We start from the raw sequence: 18,943 nt of genomic DNA, 5'->3' as shown, positions 1-18,943 counted from the left end.
GTAGTTAACACTAGAGGGATTTGACCACCAGGCCGACTGGCTGTAGGAATCAGCTGTTTGGAAAGCGTCTGTCTTCTGGGGAGGCGCTAGTCCAGCCCTTGCCTGAGGCGATCGGCAAATGGCTGTGCGCAGGGTTTGGGCGGGGCGGGCTCAACAGGGCGGGGGGAGGGAGCAGCTATGGCCGCTCTCAGTCCTGTCCCAGCAACCGCTGCAAACCTCGGAGGGGCCGTAGCCAGACAGTCCCGCTTCTCCCGTTTGAGTCTGCGTCCCTAGAGACTCGCCCGGATCTGTAGCCCAGAGTCTGAGACTCACTCCTGAGTGAAAACGACAACCGCGCCCTCAGCCACCAGCCCGCTTTGCGCGTGCACCACCTCACCACCACACTGCGCCTCCTCTGTGCGTCGGAATGCTGTTGTTTTTGCTTCTAGTTGAAGAGTCTCTCCTCAGCCAGCCTTCCTGTGGTTCTGGTTGATGTCCGTTCCGACTTTTAGTTGTATTTTTGAAGTGGTTGTTTACGGCGGCAGTCTCCGGTGTTTACCTATGCCGCCATCTTCGATTCCTTCTCTCCCAAACAGATTAGTTTCGACATGTTCTTTACTTTGACCAGTCAGTGTGGCATGGATTTACGGGCATGTTGACGCCTACTAGCCTTAAACTGGGGGACTTTGAGAAATTATGCCTTTAGGAAATACCTTGATAGTTTATATCTTTTCATCTTCGTCTTGTTTTCATCATGTTTTAGGACAAGGAGGTGGTATTTTTGTTCTTTTCTCCTTAGTATGAATTAAATTTTTTAAATGTTTTTTTCTTAGGCTACTAATAAGTTAATTTAGGACTTTCATTTGATCCCTTTCAATTGATTATATGAATATGTGCATTTATACCCTGAGTTTTCTTATTAAGTTTCCTGTAAATTTAATATTTATTTATTACTAGTGGGCCAGTGCACAGATTCGTGCACATTGAAGGGAAATTAATTAGAAATATTTTAATATCACTATTTGCCCTTTCTCTATAATAGAAGTGTCAACCAAATTCATGATCGACAATGACAGATCGAAATACACACATGCGATTGGTGCCAGCGAGAGCTTTATATGTAAATTGCCAGTGCGTATCATATGTACCTGCTGGTAGGTTGGTTGGACAGTTGTGGGACCTACGGTCGGTCACTTAGCCTTTTATATAGATAGACTAGAGTCCCAGCGTGAGAAATCCTGTGCAGTACCCCGCTGCTGCTTGAAGCCCCACCCACCTACCGCCTCGCTCGCAGCCCCGCCCACCCTCCTGCCTCTGCTCATGGTGCTCGCTGTCTCCCCCGCCTTGCTGCGATTGGAGCCTGTGAGCTGCAGGGGAGGGACTGAGCACCTCTCGGTCGTTTGGTCGTCACGACACTGGCTTGTTTTATATATATATATTACCCCCTTATACAATGTGTCTGATATTATTGAATGACTCATTATAGATTGTTCTACAGCATTTTAAAACGTTACAGAAAATTTTATCACATAGAATGATAATACTTTATTCATTGACATTGAGATTGTCTTTAATTTTTGTCTCTTGTTTGGCTCTAATGAAATCCCCGGCAACTAAATTTTTGTTCATGTCCATGATACATTCCTAAAATTTCTTTTATTAAAAATTGCTATATAATTGACATATATTAGTTTTAGGTGTAGAATATAATTATCTGAAGTTTGTATATATTACAAAATGATCAACGCAGTAATTTACAGAATTGTTTTCGTGATGAGAACTTTTAAGATTTACTCTCAGCAACTTTCAAATATGCAATACTGTATTAACCATAGATGCCATGTTGTACATTACATCCCCATGACATTTATCTTTTATTTATTTATTTATTTTTAATTAAATCTTTATTGTTCAGATTATTACAGTTGTTCCTCTTTTTTCCCCCCATTAGCTCCCCTCCACCTGGTTCCCACCCTACCCTCCACCTTCACCACCCCCCCCAACTGTCCTCATCCATAGGTGCACGATTTTTGTCCAGTCTCTTCCTGCATCCCCCACACCCCTTTTCCCCCCAAGAATAGTCAGTCCACTCCCTTTCTATGCCCCTGATTCTATTATAATCACCAGTTTATTCTGTTCATCAGATTATTTATTCACTTGATTTTTAGATTCACTTGTTGATAAATGTGTATTTGTTGTTCATAATTTGTATCTTTACCTTTTTCTTCTTCTTCCTCTTCTTAAAGGATACCTTTCAGCATTTCGTATAATACTGGTTTGGTGGTGATGAACTCCTTTAGCTTTTCCTTATCTGTGAAGCTCTTTATCTGACCTTCAATTCTGAATGATAGCTTTGCTGGATAAAGTAATCTTGGTTGTAGGTTCTTGGCAGTCATCACTTTGAATATTTCTTGCCACTCCCTTCTGGCCTGCAAAGTTTCTGTTGAGAAATCAGCTGACAGTCGTATGGGTACTCCCTTGTAGGTAACTGACTTTCTTTCTATTGCTGCTTTTAAGATTCTCTCTTTGTCTTTTGCCCTTGGCATTTTAATTATGATGTGTCTTGGTGTTCCTCTTTGGATTCCTTTTGTTTGGGGTTCTCTGTGCTTCCTGGACTTGTAAGTCTATTTCTTTCACCAGGTAGGGGAAGTTTTCTGTCATTATTTCTTCAAATAGGTTTTCAATATCTTGCTCTCTCTCTTCTTCTGGCACCCCTATAATTTGGATGTTGGTACGCTTGAAGCTGTCCCAGAGGCTCCTTACACTATCTTCGTATTTTCGGATTCTTTTTTCATTTTGCTTTTCTGGTTGGGTGTTTTTTGTTTCTTCGTATTTCAAATCTTTTACTTGATTCTTGCGATCCTCTAGTCTGCTGTTGGAACTCTGCATAATATCCTTTATTTCAGTCCATGTATGCTTACTTTCTAGTTGGTCCTTGTTCATATCCTCGAGGGTCTCACTAGATTTCTTGAGGGTCTCACTACATTTATCGGTGGTCTCACCAGACTTTTTGAGGGTCTTACTAAATTTATCGGCGGTTTCTAGAAAGTTCTTGAAAAACCTTAAAAGTGTGGTTTTGAACTCTATATCCGGTAGTTTGCTTTCCTCCATTTCTGTCATTTGTGTCCTGTTTCTTTGTCTCCGCATTTTTTATGCTTCCCTGTGTTGATAGAGTGGCCTTCTGTGCTAGGTGTCCTATAGGGCCCAGTGGCTCAGCCTCCCCAATTACTTGAGGTGGACACTTTTGGTGCATCCCCTTGTGGGCTTTGTGCACAGTCTTGTTGTAGTTAAGCCTTGATTGTTGTAGGTATCACTGGGAGGAATTGACCTCCAGTCCAATTGGCTGTGAGAATCAGCTGTGTGTACAGTGGGAGAACTTCTGTGCTGGAAACACCCCTCCGGGGCAAGACTTGCTTCAGTGGGGCTTTGGTGCTCACTGAGTCTGCCCCTTGAAGTGTGTCCTTTATGGATCTGAGGAGCTGCAATCTGCATGGTCCCACTCTGACCACCGAGCACACTGGCTCCTGGATCTCTAAGGAGGTGCTAATCTAGCCTCTTCCTGAGGCTACCCAGCAGGAGCTCAGCTGTGAAGCAGTGCAAGTTGCCCTGGGGCCTTGGGCCAGCTACAAGTTTGTTAGGTAATTTTCAGATTGCAAAGGGCCAGGCCTTTCATATGCAGAAGCCAGCGCACACAGCTTGGGCGGGGCAGGGGTCCCAGGGGATCAACAAGGCGGAGCAAGCAGCTATGGCTTCCCTCAGAGGCCCTGCTTCTCAGTGTCCTGGTAATTGCTGCAAGCACCTCTGAGAGAAAGCTGCCCTCAAGTTCTGACTGATGCCAGACAGTCCAGTTTCTCTCGTATGAGTCTGGGTCCCCAGAGACTCGCTTGGAAATGGAGCTCAGAGCTTGAGACTCCCTACCGATTGAAAAAGACAACTGTGTCCTCAGCCACCAGCCCTCTCCGAGTGCCCCTCCATACCTCGGTACTTTACTTTTGCACCGCAGCTCCTCTGAGTCTCGGTATGCTTTTCTCTTTCCTTCTAGTTGTAGAATTTCCACTCAGCCAGCCTTCCTGTGGTTCTGGATGATGTCTGTTCTGTCTTTTAGTTGTATTCTTGAAGTGGTTGTGCTAAGCAGCAATCTCCGGTGTTTACCTATGCCGTCATCTTGTTTTTTTTTTCTGATTTATTTTTTATAATTATTTTGCTAGTATTGAGACAAGATTGTGAGTATAATTTTATAGTTTGCTGTTTTCACCATGTCCTGATTATTGTCTCATATTTCAAAAACTATTTCAAAATTCTCAATTTATTTCTTATTTTTGGGAATATAATTCACCATCTTAAAATGTATAATTCAGTGGTTTTTACCACCTTCTAATTTCAGAACATTTCTATCACTCCCAAAAGAAGCATGCACCCATTAGCAGTCATTCTCAATAACCTCTTTCTTCCCTGGAAGCCACTATTATGATCTACTTTTTGTCTCTTTAGATTTGTCCATTCTGGACATTTCACATAAATGGAATCATACAGTATGTGGATTTTAGTGTCTTCTTAGCATAATGCTTTCGAGGTTCATCTATGTCATCTCATATAACAGTACTTCATTTTAGTGTCTGTTTATGCCTATTATATTTTACTAGAGGCCCGGTGCACAAAAATTTGTGCACTCGGGGGGGGGGGGGGGCGGTCCCCCAGCCCGGCATGTGCCCTCTCGAAGTCTGGGACCCCTCGGGAGATAACGACCTGCTGGCTTAGGCCTGCTCCCGGGTGGCAGAGGGCAGGCCCAATTCCTAAGTGCAGCCCCTGGTCAGGCTCAGAGCAGGGCCGATTGGGGAGTTGTGGTGCCGCCCCATCATGCACAGAGCAGGGCGGATCGGGAGGTTGCAATGCCACCCTCAGTCACGCTCAGGGTAGGGCCGATTGGGGGGTTGGGGCACCGCCCCCTGTCACACTCAAGGCAGGGTCGATGGGGAGGTTGCGGTGCCACCCCCTGTCACGCACAGAGCAGAGCCAATCAGGGGGTTGGGGCGCTGCCCCCTGTCACTCACAGAGCAGGGCCCATCAGGGGGTTGGGGCGCTGCCCCCTGTCACTCACAGAGCAGGGCCCATCAGGGGGTTGGGGTGCTGCTCCCTGTCACGCACAGAGCAGGGCCCATCAGGGGTGTTGGGGCTCCGTACCCTGTCACACACACAGCAGGGCTGATCAGGGGGTTGAGGAGCTCCCCGCTGTCATTCACAGAGTAGGGCCGATAGGGGAGTTGGGGCACCGCCCCCTCTCACACACAGAGCAGGGCGGATCAGGGGGTTGGGGCGCTGCACCCTGTCACACTCAGGGCAGGGCCAATGGGGAGGTTATGGCTCTACCCTGTCACACACAGAGCAAGGCCCGTGGAGGGGGGTTGGGGCGCCACCCTCTATCACCCACAGAACAGGGCCGATCAGGGGGTTGGGGCGCCGCCACTGTCATACTCGAGGCAGGGCCGATGGAGAGGTTATGGCTCTACCCTGTCACACACAGAGCAGGGCCGATCAGGGGATTGGGGAACTCCCCCTATCAAGCACAGAGCAGGGCTGATCAGGGGGTTGGTGCGCTGCACCCTGTCAAACACAGAGCTACAGGGCAATCAGGGGATTGGGGAGCTCCCCCCTATCAGGCACAGAGCAGGGCAGATAGGGAGGTTGTGGCCCCGCCCCCTGTCACACACAGAGCCGCAGGGCGATCAGGGGTTTTGGGTGCTGCCCCCTGTCACGCTGATCCTGGTGCTGGGAGCCTCGCTGCTCCGCTGATCCCGGTGCCGGGAGGCATATTACCCTTTTACTATATAGAATAGAGGCCTGGTGCACGGGTAGGGGCCGGCTGGTTTGCCCTGAAGGGTGTCCTGGATCAGGGTGGGGGTCCCCACTGGGGTGCCTGGCCAGTCTGGGTGAGGGGCTGAGGGCTGTTTTCCGGAAGCGAGTGACTGAAGCTTCCAACTGCTCCTTGTTTTCTTTTTTTTTTTTTTATTCTGGGCCAGCTTTAGCTCTGAGGCCTGGCTGCTGAAAACATCGATACAATGTTGCTAAAGCCCGGCTGACTGAAAGCCAGTTTCTGGGCTTTTGTTTATCTTCTTATTTGCAACATAGTACATAGTTGCTTAGAGTTGCAGCTGAGAGGCCGGAAAGTGAGGTGGGGAACGTTGGAGTCTGTAGTCACTGAAGCAAGCGAGCCTCATGTTAGCTTCCAGCTGCCTGGCTGCCGGCCGCCATCTTGGCTGACAGTTAATTTGCATATACTCACTGATTAGCCAATGGGAAGGGTAGCGGTCGTACGCCAATTACCATGTTTCTCTTTTATTAGTGTAGATCACATAGTGATACCATAATTTACTTCCTTATTTTATACATTTTTTTTCTACATAACTAATACCAGGAATGTTAATATGTATAACCCTATATTATAAAAGGCTAATATGTAAATTGTCCAAATGGCGGACCAACAAAACAACCGGTCACTATGACGTGTGCTGACCACCAGGGGGCGCATGCGGACCATGGCAGGCGTCGGAAGCAGGCGGCAGAGCACGGAACATGGTGGGTGTCGGCTGCAGCGGGATGATGGAGCAGGTGAGCGGGGATGCCAGACCAAGGTGGGGTGCCAGTCGCTGTCATCGGGGCAAGCCTCTGGTGGTTACTGAAAATTCTTTGCTCCTGTGTGCCATGGTCCCGCCCGGCACTCGCACCTACTGCCGATGCTGGCCCTTATGAAACCTTTTTTTCATAAGCATATTGGTCATTAGCTCGCCCCTCAGGAGCAGGGGGAGGTGGAGAAGCCCTCAGGGGCAATCAGGGCTGGCCGCTGCCGCTCGCACCCACTGATGGAGCTGAGCGATTGGGACCGGCGCCGGGCTCTGGCAGCGGGTGCGAATGGAGCCGGCGCCAGCAGTGGGTGTGAGTGGCGGCTCTGGGGCTGGCAACAGGTGCGAGCGGGGCTGTCACTGGTAGCGGGTGCGAGCGGGGTCAGCATCGGCAGCAGGTGTGAGTGCTGGACGGGACCGTGGTGTGTGGGAGCAAAGAATTTTCATTAACCATCAGAGGCTCGCCCCAATGACAGTGACTGGTGCCCCGCCTTGGTCTGACGTCCCCGCTCATCTGCTCCACCATCCCACCCAGCTGACACCCGCCATGTTCTGCACTCTGCCGCCTGCTGCTGATGCCTGTCATGTTCTGCACACACCCCCTGGTGGTCAGCGCACATCAAGCGACTGGTTGTTTGGTTGTTTAGTTCCATCATGTGGTCTATTTGCATATTAGCCTTTTATTATATAGGACTAGAGCTTAGTGCATGAATTTGTGCAAAGTGGGGTCCCTCCTTGTGGCCTGCGGGCATCGGGCTTTAGCTCGTGCCCCCAAGCTCACAGCTCCAGCTCGCGCCCCCGAGCCTTGCAGCCCCGCAGCCCCACCTGGCACCCTGCTGTGGCCCGGTGCCGCCCTCTCACCTGCTCCACCATCCTGCCTGTGGGGCAATTGATCGGGGCTGGGTCCCCCACCCAGCTCCCTCAGTGCCTGGGAGCCAGGGTGGTCCTCTCCCCACCACCACCGCTGGTTACCATCTCCGGGGTGATTGGTGGGGTGATTAGGCCCCCACTCGCATCCTCCTTGGCCTGGTGCCGCCCGCTCACCTGCCCATCATTTCGCCATGGTCCCACTCTCGTCAGGGCCCTTCGGGGCTGACGGAGCCTCCACTGCCGCCCACTGCCAGTGCCATGTCGCCCATGCCCACCATGTTCTGCCCCGCCCCCTGGTGGTCAGCGCACATCATAGTGAGCGGTCGAACTCCTGGTCAAACAATTTGCATATTAGGCTTTTATTATATATTTATAAATTTCAAAATAATATTCTTATGGTGGATTCCCAAATGGAAAGTTACTGTGTCAGAGGTTATTGACACATAATGCTCTTGATTCACATAGCAAAATTGTTTATTAGAAAGTTGGTATGAATTTAAACTCTTATCAGTAAGATAAATGAAATTTTGTCTTCAATTTAGCCTCTTTAATATTTAGAATATTACCAATTTTATTGTTAACTTGATTGTTATAAAAGACTAATTTCTCCTAATTTGTATGTTTTTATTGTTGGGAAATTTTTAACTTCTTTTTCATAAGCATCTTAGTCATTTCAGTTTTCCTCTTTTTTTGAAAGTTCTATTTGTGTCTTTTTTCCCCCCTTAGGATCTTCCTGTTTTCCTTTTGATTGAGCTTTTTGATATTAAGGAAGTTAGCTAGTTGCTTTATTTGTTGAAAATATTTTCCCCATTGTCTTTTGATTTTGTTTTATGTTTTTTAGTGTATAGAAATTAAGTTTAATATATTTTTTTCAATTTAAAATAAAACACTAAACAATGTATTTGGAATTTTAATATGGTATAACTTATTATTATTACTTTAATGAATAGCCAACAGTTTATTCCAGCACCATTTTAGAATTATCCATCTCTTTTCTCACTGTTCTTTGATTATTATTTATTGCATTCATACATGTATGGGACTCAATTGCCTATTTTGCTTCATCAATCTCTTTTTTTTCTCCCCAAGTTTCATGTAATTTGACTGAGGTAGGATAGTATACTGTATTGGGGGTGAAGTAGATCTTTATTAGTAAGTGGGCAAAACTGGGATTCTCTCTGTATTTTGGGGAAGTTGTTTAAGCTTTGTAAGCCTCATTTTTTTCCAGATACAAAAAGGGGCAATAAATACAACCATTCTATTTTGAGAATTAAAAAATGACTATTAAGTGAATAGTATCCTGGCACACTTAATAAATACTCAATGAATGGGAGCAGCTAAGACAATGATAATTTCATATTGCATATTAATATCTGATAGAACTCTTGCAAAATTGTTTTTGTCATTCTTAAATATTTAGTTTCTGGATTATCTTTAGATTCCTTTTTTCCCTTCTTATCCTTTCAAAAACCATTCTAACAGGATTGCAGTAAATCTATTATTAATTTTGGGGAAAACACATAATATTCAGTGTCCTCATTCAGAAAATTGGTATTTCTCTCCAATTTTTTCAAGTTTTCATAAGATTTACTGTTTTTTGTCTGAAAGGTCCTATATGTGGCTTTGGTATTTTTAGGTATTTTTTTGTACGTGTTAGTTTTTAATGAGTTGATCGTGGTAGTTATGTGTTCTTTTAGCATCTTTTGGTTTACATTTTTTCATTAGACATATAAATTATCAGATATTTATGATTGCTATTGCTCTTTCATTGAAATGTTCTTTGATTCCCCTTTTCCCCTAATTTTTGTCATTTAGGTGAAAACAGATGACATAGCAAGAATTTATCAGCCTAAGCGTTATGCTTTGTCACCCAAGACAACGATTACATTGGCACATTTACTTGCTGCTCGTGAAGATCTTTCCAAGATCATTAGGACAAGTAGTGGCTCTAGCCGGGAGAATACGGCATGTGCCATTAATAAGGTTGGTTTTTCTTTCAGTACAGTGGAGAATGAATCTATAATATCCTCATTTGATGTTTTTACAGATTTTATTTTACTTTTTTAAATGTATCTTTATTGTTGAAAGTATTACAGATGTCCCCCTTTTTCTCCCCATTGACCCCCTCCTCCCCACTCTCATCCCCTCTCCAGGCCTTCACCCTACTATTGTCTGTGTCCATGGGTTATGCATATACGTACATAAGATCTTTGGTTGACTTCCCCTTTCCTGCCCCGGCCCCCCCCCCGCCCCTTTTCTCTCTGATATTCATCAGTCTGTTCCATGCTTCCATTCTCTGGATCTATTTTATTTGTCAGTTTACTTTGTTATTAGATTCCACATATGAGTGAGATCACATCATACTTGATTTGCTCTGACTGGCTTATTTCACTTAGCATAATACTCTCCAGGTCCCTCCATGCTGTCTCAAAGGTTGAGAGTTCCTTCTTTTACACAGCTGCATTGTATTCCTTTGTGTAAATTTCACAGCTTTTTTATCCATTCATCTACTGATGGGCACTTGGGCTGTTTCCAGAGCTTAGCTATTGTAAATAATGCTGCTGTGAACATAGGGGTGCATATATTCTTTCTGATTGGTGTTTCAGGTTTCTTAGGATATATTCCTAGAAGTGGGATCACTGGGTCAAATGGCAGTTTCATTTTTTATTTTTTGAGGAAACTCCACACTGTTTTCCAATAATGGCTGCACCAGTCTGCATTCCCACCAGCAGTGTACTAGGGTTCCTTTCTTTCCACATACTCTCCAGTACCTGTTGTTTGTTGATTTATTGATGCAGCCATTCTGACAGGTATGAGATGGTACCTCATTGTCATTTTAATTTGCATCTCTCTGATGATTAGTGACGATCATTTTTTTCATATGTCTCTTGGCCATTTGTATGTCCTCTTTGGAGAAGTGTCTATTTAGGTCCTCTGCCCATTTTTTTTTTAATTGGATTGTTTGTTTGTCTTCCTTTTGGTGAGTTGTATGAAAACTTCATATATTTTGGAAATTAACCCCTTATCAGATGTATCATTGGCAAATATGTTCTCCCATACAGTGGGTTCCCTTTTCAATTTGATGCTGTTTTTACAGTTATTAATCTATTTTTCCTTTATGTCCTGATGCACTAGAAAAGACAGTGGTGTAAGGGCTTCAGTCCCTCTAGGCTTAGTTTTGTGTGTGCATGTTCATTTGAATCTCTCTGTTCATTAATTAAACCAAAGTTTTATCTGAATTAGAGGAATTAAGAATTATTTTATCAATAGCTTTAGGAAGAATTATTTCTTTCTAAGAATGTAATCAATCATTCTTTGTCAATGAAAACATGAATTGTTTCATTACTGACAGAGTCCCTATATCCTTGGTGTAAAGGGAACAGTACATGCTTTGGAGTCATACAAATCTGTGGGCAAATTATTGAATCTCTTGGAGGTTTCCTGACTCATAGTATAGATCAATTTCTCTGACAAGCTTGGTCTTAAACAAGTTCATAGAGTAGAGTCTGAAATTTTTACTTAAACAACAATAAACTAATCTGAAGTACTTGTTAGCTCAACTAGAAAGTATGCTTCATTTAGATAGAGCAGCCTGTGACAGACTTTACAAAAGAGCAGAAATAATAGATTTGGGTAATTTTAAAACATCGTTTTTCACTCAGTATAGTGAGAAATATATCCTTGATGCAGGATATTTTGCCAGATGGATGGTTGTTTATAAAGTCAGTTTGCCTAATCATTGCTCAGTTAGGCACTAGTGTTCATGCCTCCTACTCCCATTTTAGACCAACCTTCTCTATCTTCTGAAAGTGTTCTGTCTTTAAATACAGGATGGGGGCAAAGGTTTATAGTTGTGAATATGCAAAACACAAGAGTTTATTCTTATACTATTATTTACTAACTAGAGGCCCAATGCACGAAATTCATGCACCTGGGGCTTGGGGGGTGTCCCCTCAGCCCGGCCTGTGCACTGTTGCAGTCCAGGTGCCCTCGGGGAATGTCTGACTGCTGTGGAGGCGGGAGAGGCTCCCACCACCAATGGCTTCTGAGTGGCGCTCCCCCTGTGGAGCACACTCACCACCAGGGGGCAGCTCCTGCATAGCCACCAGTCGTTCCACTGTTCAATTGATTTGCATATTACCCTTTTATCATATAGGATTATTGTATTATTTTCCATATGAACAGCTGTAAACCTTCTTCTGCCTCACCCTGTATGTTACTCAGTATCTTGCATCAGATTATTTACTCCTACAGCAATTAGAGTTCTACTTCTTTAATTGAAATTGTCCATCCCTTTTCTGAGTTTATAATTTACAGTCTAATTATTTGAGGCAATCTTTTTTTTTTTTTCCACATTTGAGGGAACAATTTCCTGTTATACTAAACCAGAAATACAAGATTCCACTGAAACTGAAACAGTTGACAGAATACGGTCAAACTTAATTAAACCTTCAGGGGAAAATAAGAGGGTCAAACAAAGCCAGTGTATGTAGAAGCCCAAGGTTAGTTTGGAATAAACATAAAGATGACAGCATTCAGCATACCTCCTCAGCAGGTATCTACCATCATTCTTCCATCTCCTTTCTTCTGAATCATATGCTTAACCTAATGGCTTTTTCTCTCTATTGCAAATACAACACAACCCAATAGTATCCCTTTGGACATGGTGCAAAACCAAGAAGAATCATCTTATTCCAGGGTAGAAAGGGTTCACATGCCCATCCCAGCATACATTATGTGGTGTCAATGCACATGGTAGCAACTTTAATCAAACCAGTGCTGTTACCATGTATAACCTATTATGTGGCCCTGTAGCTAAGTCAGTGTTCCTAATTTACTATACTAAAATACCCATGTGGCAGAATGTACTTTTGAACTCCATATTTTCAAAATACTTCTAAGAGGCTACTAAAGTGATATAGAACAGAACTGTATTGGAAACCGAGGCATTCAGGAGGAACATTGATGGGTTCTTTCTGGGACTTTTTCAGGGGGACAGATATGAACAGAGGAAATGTTAGAACATCTTTTTTGAAAAAAATATATTTTATTGATTTTTTTACAGAGAGGAAGGGAGAGGGATAGAGAGTTAGAAACATCGATGAGAGAGTAACATCGATTCAGCTGCCTCCTGCACACTCCCCACTGGGGATGTGCCGCAATCCAGGTACATGCCCTTGACCAGAATTGAACCTGGGACCCTTCAGTCTGCAGGCCGACGCTCTATCCACTGAGCCAAACCAGTTAGGGCTAGAACATCTTTTTGAGAGCAGTCTTATGATCAGTTCTTGGAGCAGCATCCTCGTATACCCACCAATGTAGCATGTTTGGTGGAGAGACCAATGAGAATGACAACCAAGAAAAGCAATTTTTTGGATTTGGTAATTAGGGCATTATTGCCTACCTTACAAGAATGTTTACATACTTTGAACCTTGTCCCACAATGAGAATGTTGTACTTTTTGTCTTTTCTTCATGACATAAATTACTAAAACATAGTTTTGGTTAGAAGATCAATAGAAGTAGAACCTAATTGATTTATAGGTCAGTTTGGTTGAGGCAGTTACTGTTTTACCTTCTTTTCTGAAAGAGACTAGCAGGAAGCTATTGGCTTACCCTTGGCTGTGGCTGGTGGGGAGGCACCCTCCTCACAGCTGTCTTTCTCTGTTCATGGGCATATAGAGTAGAGCCTTTCTATAGAAGTCTGGGGTCTTCAACCAAACTCTTGATTTATCCTTTAAAGTATTATAAAGCATGGTTAAGGAAGGACATCAAGTATTTTTTTTATAATAACTAGTATCATTGAACGTTAGTAAACTTAAGTTTCTCATAAGAGAGGAATAGCTCACTGAGAATCCTTGTATCTCTTTGCACTGCTACCTGGGGTTTTAGTCATTATATTCATCTCTGACCTCATTATAGCCACATGTTATCACATATGCTTCATACTTGTGAAATAAAAATGTGCTTAAAAATACAATCTTTTATTGGATAGTCCATTACCAAACCAGTAGCAATGGAAAGTCCAGAGTTGTTGTATGAGTAGATATGGTTTTAATTTAAGGTCTGTAGTTTAAGTATATTAATGTTTTGCTAAAAAAGTTTCTTAGTATGATGGGTACTACATTTGTTATCGAATATGCTAAACACATTTAAACAATAGAAAATAACAAGCCTTTAAGTTTTAGAAATATTTTCCTAGGTGTTTAAAAATAATACCACATTGTAAGGAATTTGTCATACATTGCATTTATATTTTCAATATACTGTCATTCTGATACTTTCATGTCCTTAAATATTTGGCTTCTTTTTCTTTATTAGAACAATAATTTCAGTGTTACTTGAGTCCTTTATGTAAATTTTAACTTTTAAAATATTAGTAACTGAAAGAAAATGTTTCTTCATACAGGTGCTGATGGGAAGGGTGCCGGACAGGGGAGGACGGCCGAATGAAATCGAACCACCACCCCCTGAAATGCCACCTTGGCAAAAGAGACAAGAAGGCGGCGGAAGGGGTGGTTGGGGTGGTGGAGGTGGAGGTAGAGGAGGTGGTGGGGGTGGAAGAGGTGGCTGGGGAGGTGGAGGGGGAGGGGGTGGAGGGTGGGGAGGAGGTGGGGGAGGGGGTGGAAGAGGAGGGGGTTTCCAAGGCAGGGGAGATTATGGTGGGAGGGGAGACTATGGTGGGAGAGGGGGCTATGGTGGGAGAGGAGGCTATGGCGGAAGAGGTTATGGAGATCCATATGGAGGAGGTGGTGGTGGCGGATATAGAAGATATTGAAAGGTACAAAAATTGGCAGTGCTTACTTTTTGATAGCTACATTAGGTATAGTGTTCTAAATAACATATTTGAATGTCATCTATGCAGTAAACACTGTTAGATTCCTTGATATCATTCTTGAATTGGGTTAATATGTAAGAGCATTGTTTTATACTGTATGATCTCTTGGACAGAGTGATGAATTTTTTTTCATATCTGTGTACCCTTGAGCATGTTATGTCTTTTTAAAAAACAAAAAAAATGAGCAAAGGCTATTTTTAAAATTGTAAATATTACCATCAGACTTGGAAAAATGGAAAGTATTTTATTGTCATGATTGAATTTAGATTGTTACCTGTATTTTATTCAGGTTTGACACTCATAAAACAGACCCCACTTGTTATTAGACTGTTGCCTCATCTGTATTCCTGTGTTTTATATTTATTAATTTTACTTTATAAAATAGGGAAAGGGACTGATAGTTTTGATCAATAGATAGTTGTCATGGCTTGTTTTTTCTTTTATAGGAAGTGATTCCTCTGCCCAGGTTTCTCTTAAAATTCCACTAATTGAAGCCTGAGTCTACTTTTTGGTGTGCATATTTGATTTATTTTCCAACTGGATTTGAAATTTGTGATTTTGTTTGACAAAGCAAAGTTTGATTGAGGTCAGAATTACTCTAAAGGGACAAAGACATGAACCAGTTTTACATGATGGTGTAAAAAAATATTCTTATAAATTGTTTCTTCATCCTTTGGGCCATCATTTTAGATATTAGAATGTCAAATGGCAGGCTGAACTGTATTACATAGGATTAGAGCAGCACTTTCCAGTTTTAATAAATCAGAGGTAGGCCAAGACATCCCTTGGTAGTTCTGATTCAGTTAGATTTGGAAAATACAGTGTTAGAGAAGCATTATATGTGGTTGGAGCAGTCAAAGGCTTGGTGACCAGGAGTTGTGAATTTGAATTATGGGTGCTATGGGCTAAAATGATCAAAGATCTCAAGGATTGATTTGTCCTCATTTGTCAGATGAGGAATGTATGTGATGCTTGAGCCCTACCCAGATTGTTTCATATAGACCTAAGTACAAGTGAAATTTGTTGGGAATTTATAGTGTGCCTATTGTGAATGGTTTAAGAAGTGGGCCAAGTTATGCATTTTTCTCTTAATGTAGAGAGAGAGAAAAAGTGATAGCCATACAGATTTTTTAAATTCCCACTGTAAAGCCTGTATCCCGATGTAGGCTTCTGTTCAACACCTGTGCATAACAACTTTCTATGCTCTAACCACCTCAATAGATAGAATGCTGAGTACCAGTGGATATTGGTATTTGGCAGTTCTTGTTGTTTTATTTGTTTTATAGTAAACCCTGTGGTGAAACCTAAAATAATGATAAAACTTTAAAAGTAAACATTGTGTGTAGTCTTGTCCATGTGTTTTTCAAGATAACCCTTCAAAGAAATTTGTTAAGTATAGGAAAACAAATGTTTTTGATTATTTGTAAACTTAGATTATTTTTTAATGTGCTTATATTTAATGAAAAGACTTAATTTTATTTGTGATTGTTGGAGAAGAATGTTTTTCATAATTAAGAAAACATTTTTATCAGTAGCTATGAACTTTGAAAAATAATTTTTAAAAATATATAAGCAGAGACCACTGGAGTAAAGTATTTCAAGAGAGTTGCTAGTTAAAACGTTCATTTAAAACTTCAACATTTCTGCTTTATTTCTTTTCGGAAGCTTTAGTTGCTGACATAGAAGGGGCTTATAACTACCTTCAACTATTATCACTAAAGGTTTATGAATAATGACAGAAACAGTAGTTCATCAATTTCTGTAAGATTTCTTTGTACCTTCATAGGAGTGCTGTTGGATTATCCACAGGACTCACTGTAAATTTTACACAGGTTTAGCACTTGCTCCTGCAATCATGTCAGAGCTGGAGCAACACATTTACACATTCCTATAAACTTCACTTGAATAAAAGCTGAGTGGTCTAGACTCAAATATCTTATTCTTTCTTCTGAGCTAAGATTTTAATGATAATCTTTGTTCAGTAAAAATTTCATTTGTAGAAGAGTGTGCTAAGCAGTATCTAAAATAGTACTAAGGTGCCCAGCTGGCGTGGTTCAGTGGTTGAGCATCAACTGATGAACCAGGAGGTTATGGTTTGATTTCTGGTCAGGTCATGTGCCCAGGTTGCGGGCTGTAGTCCCAGTGTGGGGCATGCAGGAGGCAGTTGAGCAATGATTCTCTCTCATCATTGATATTTCTAGCTCTCCCTCTCCCTTTCTCTCTGAATCAATAAAAATATACTTTAAAAAATAATAAAATAAAATAGCAATAAGGCCAGCTGGGGTCTTATTGAAAGGCCACAATGTAAAAATGTTTTATAAATTGAGTGTAATACAAATGTAGAGTATGATGAATGGTACTTAACTGCATCCTAAAGTTCAATACCTTTTTTGTGTGCTGCTTCATTTCTTTTTGCCTGGTTCTCATTTTCATATTACCTGGTTTTCCCTCCCCTTTTTAATTTTTCTTGCATTGGTCTAGCCTTTGGTATCTAATAGCATCTATAGATATGTCATTACTGGGAGTTTCTGGGTTAAAGAAGGTAACTACGCTCACATTTGGACTGTACTAGTATAAATAACATAAGTCCTCTCCATACATAACCACCACACATTAATGTCAGCTCTCAGCAAAAGAGAGGGTCATGTGTTTTCTTTGAACCTATTCCCTTGTGTTCTGCAGATCAGGGAAACCTTACTCACTAAACAGAAAAAAACTGCAAAACATTTTAAACCAAAAACATTTAGTTGCCTGTATTTGTATCAAAAGAAGGTTTGAAAATCCATAAAAGATCTGTGACCAGAGAATGTTCTAAGCAATGATACTATCTATATCGTGTAAGGAGCACAAGATAGAGATTTGGGATGGGAATTGGGGCTGGAGGAGAGGAAATTTAATCTCTTCTTTTTTTTTTTTTTTAAATATATTTTATTGATTTTTTACAGAGAGGAAGGGAGAGAGATAGAGAGTTAGAACCATCGATGAGAGAGAAACATCGACCAGCTGCCTCCTGCACATCTCCCACTGGGGATGTGCCCGCAACCCAGGTACATGCCCTTGACCGGAATCGAACCTGGGACCTTTCAGTCCGCAGGCCGACGTTCTATCCACTGAGCCAAACCGGCCTTGGCTTAATCTCTTCTTTAGGTTTAGGTTGTCAGAGTGACTTCATTATTTTGTATACAATATAATGAAAATTGCCAAAATGATGACTACACTCACATCCAAGTGTATCAGAATGCATGCTGTATTGGGATTTCAGTGATTGGAATTTTTCTTCCTTCTTCATTGGTCTGGTTACACAGAAGTTGGCTGGGGATTAGGGAAATCACAGCTCTCTCTCATCTATATATATCTGTATATATAAAAGCCTAAATGACCATTACAACCAAACGACCGGACAACTGGTTGACCAGTCGCTCTGACATGCACTGACTACCAGGGGGCAGATGCTCAATGCAGGAGCTGCCCCCTAATGGTCAGTGCACTCTCACAGCCAACCTTCCGCGGCCCCTTCCCCCGGCCGGCCAGCCAACCTCCTATGGCCTCTTGCCCCATCCCCTCGCTGGCCAACCTCCTGTGGCCCCTCCTCCCCAGCCATCCCCCCTCCCATCGGATCCTATGGGGGGGGCAGTCAGCCAATCTCCCTTGGCCCCTCCCCACAGCTGGCCAACCTCCCGCAGCCCCTCCCCCTGGCCGGCCAGCCCTCCTGATAGGCCTAGATCGCCAGGCCGAGGGACCCCACCCATGCACGTATTTGTGCACTGGGTCTGTAGTCACTAATCATGAGCACAAATGAATTGCTCTGGGTGGTCTGTATACTAGATTGAACCATCATTCTCTACCAATTTCACCCACAGCTCCAAAGTTTCTCTACTTGCCAGTTTTCTTGGATAGAACTGTGGAATTAAAGACCAAAGCCACAGAGAAATGACAGCCTCAGATCTGTGTCCTCAGTGTTAAGTGTTTATAGACTTAATATTTAGGGATCACTGTAAGTCATAATGCAGTAAGATGGGAAAAGGTTGAATATTTCTGTACTGTTACTTCTTTGTGTTATAAAAAGATTTAGAAAAAATTTTACTAACTAGTTAGTTGCTTTGCTTTTTCTTCCAGAACTGTTCGGTTAATACAATAGGGGAGTAGTCTCAGCTGTGGATTATAATAAAAATTCAGGTGAAGCGTCTACATATTCATGAACTAGAAGAAATACAAGACATCGATGCTATAGGGATCCTAATGTCTTTTATCATATAAATATTACACAAAGAAAACTTACAATAGATATAAAAAAACTTTACAGTGTGTACAATTGTTTTTTCCTTGTAGTTCTTTTACATAATACATCTTTAGACAGAAATTCACAACCAGTAAAAACGCAAGTTAATTACCAAAGAGAATGAGAAGTGACATTGCTGATAACAAAACAAAACTTGTCATTGTTTTGGCAGATAAATATATGCCCAAACTTATTCAAGTCAGTACAAGACACAGAAATTTGTATTCTAGGCTTAACAATAAAAGTCTATTCCAGATTATTTCTGTAGATTCCACACAAATAATACTAATTTACACCCTACTTCTTTGGCCCTAGGTGGGCTCTAAAAACCTGTGATGAAATTACTGCTTCCTATCCATTC

At 42.3% G+C, this 18,943-nt stretch overlaps 1 protein-coding gene across 1 annotated transcript in view; it reads left to right on the top strand.

The window, feature by feature from the left end:
* FAM98B (family with sequence similarity 98 member B) overlaps nucleotides 1-16,235 on the top strand; it is a 45,350-nt gene extending 29,115 nt beyond the window's left edge. The window contains exons 7-8 of the mRNA XM_070425286.1: nucleotides 9,282-9,449; nucleotides 13,875-16,235. Of these exons, the coding sequence (XP_070281387.1) occupies nucleotides 9,282-9,449; nucleotides 13,875-14,243 (537 nt within the window). The 3' untranslated portion in view covers nucleotides 14,244-16,235. The remainder of the gene's footprint in view (nucleotides 1-9,281; nucleotides 9,450-13,874) is intronic.
* Nucleotides 16,236-18,943: the final 2,708 nt, after the last annotated feature.

This window comes from Myotis yumanensis, unplaced genomic scaffold (genome assembly GCF_028538775.1).
Source record: "Myotis yumanensis isolate MYYU_CA2020_CCGP unplaced genomic scaffold, mMyoYum1.0.hap1 SCAF_1, whole genome shotgun sequence".
In the NCBI taxonomy this organism is placed as follows: domain Eukaryota; kingdom Metazoa; phylum Chordata; class Mammalia; order Chiroptera; family Vespertilionidae; genus Myotis; species Myotis yumanensis.
This window is presented reverse-complemented; position numbering and strand designations above follow the sequence as displayed.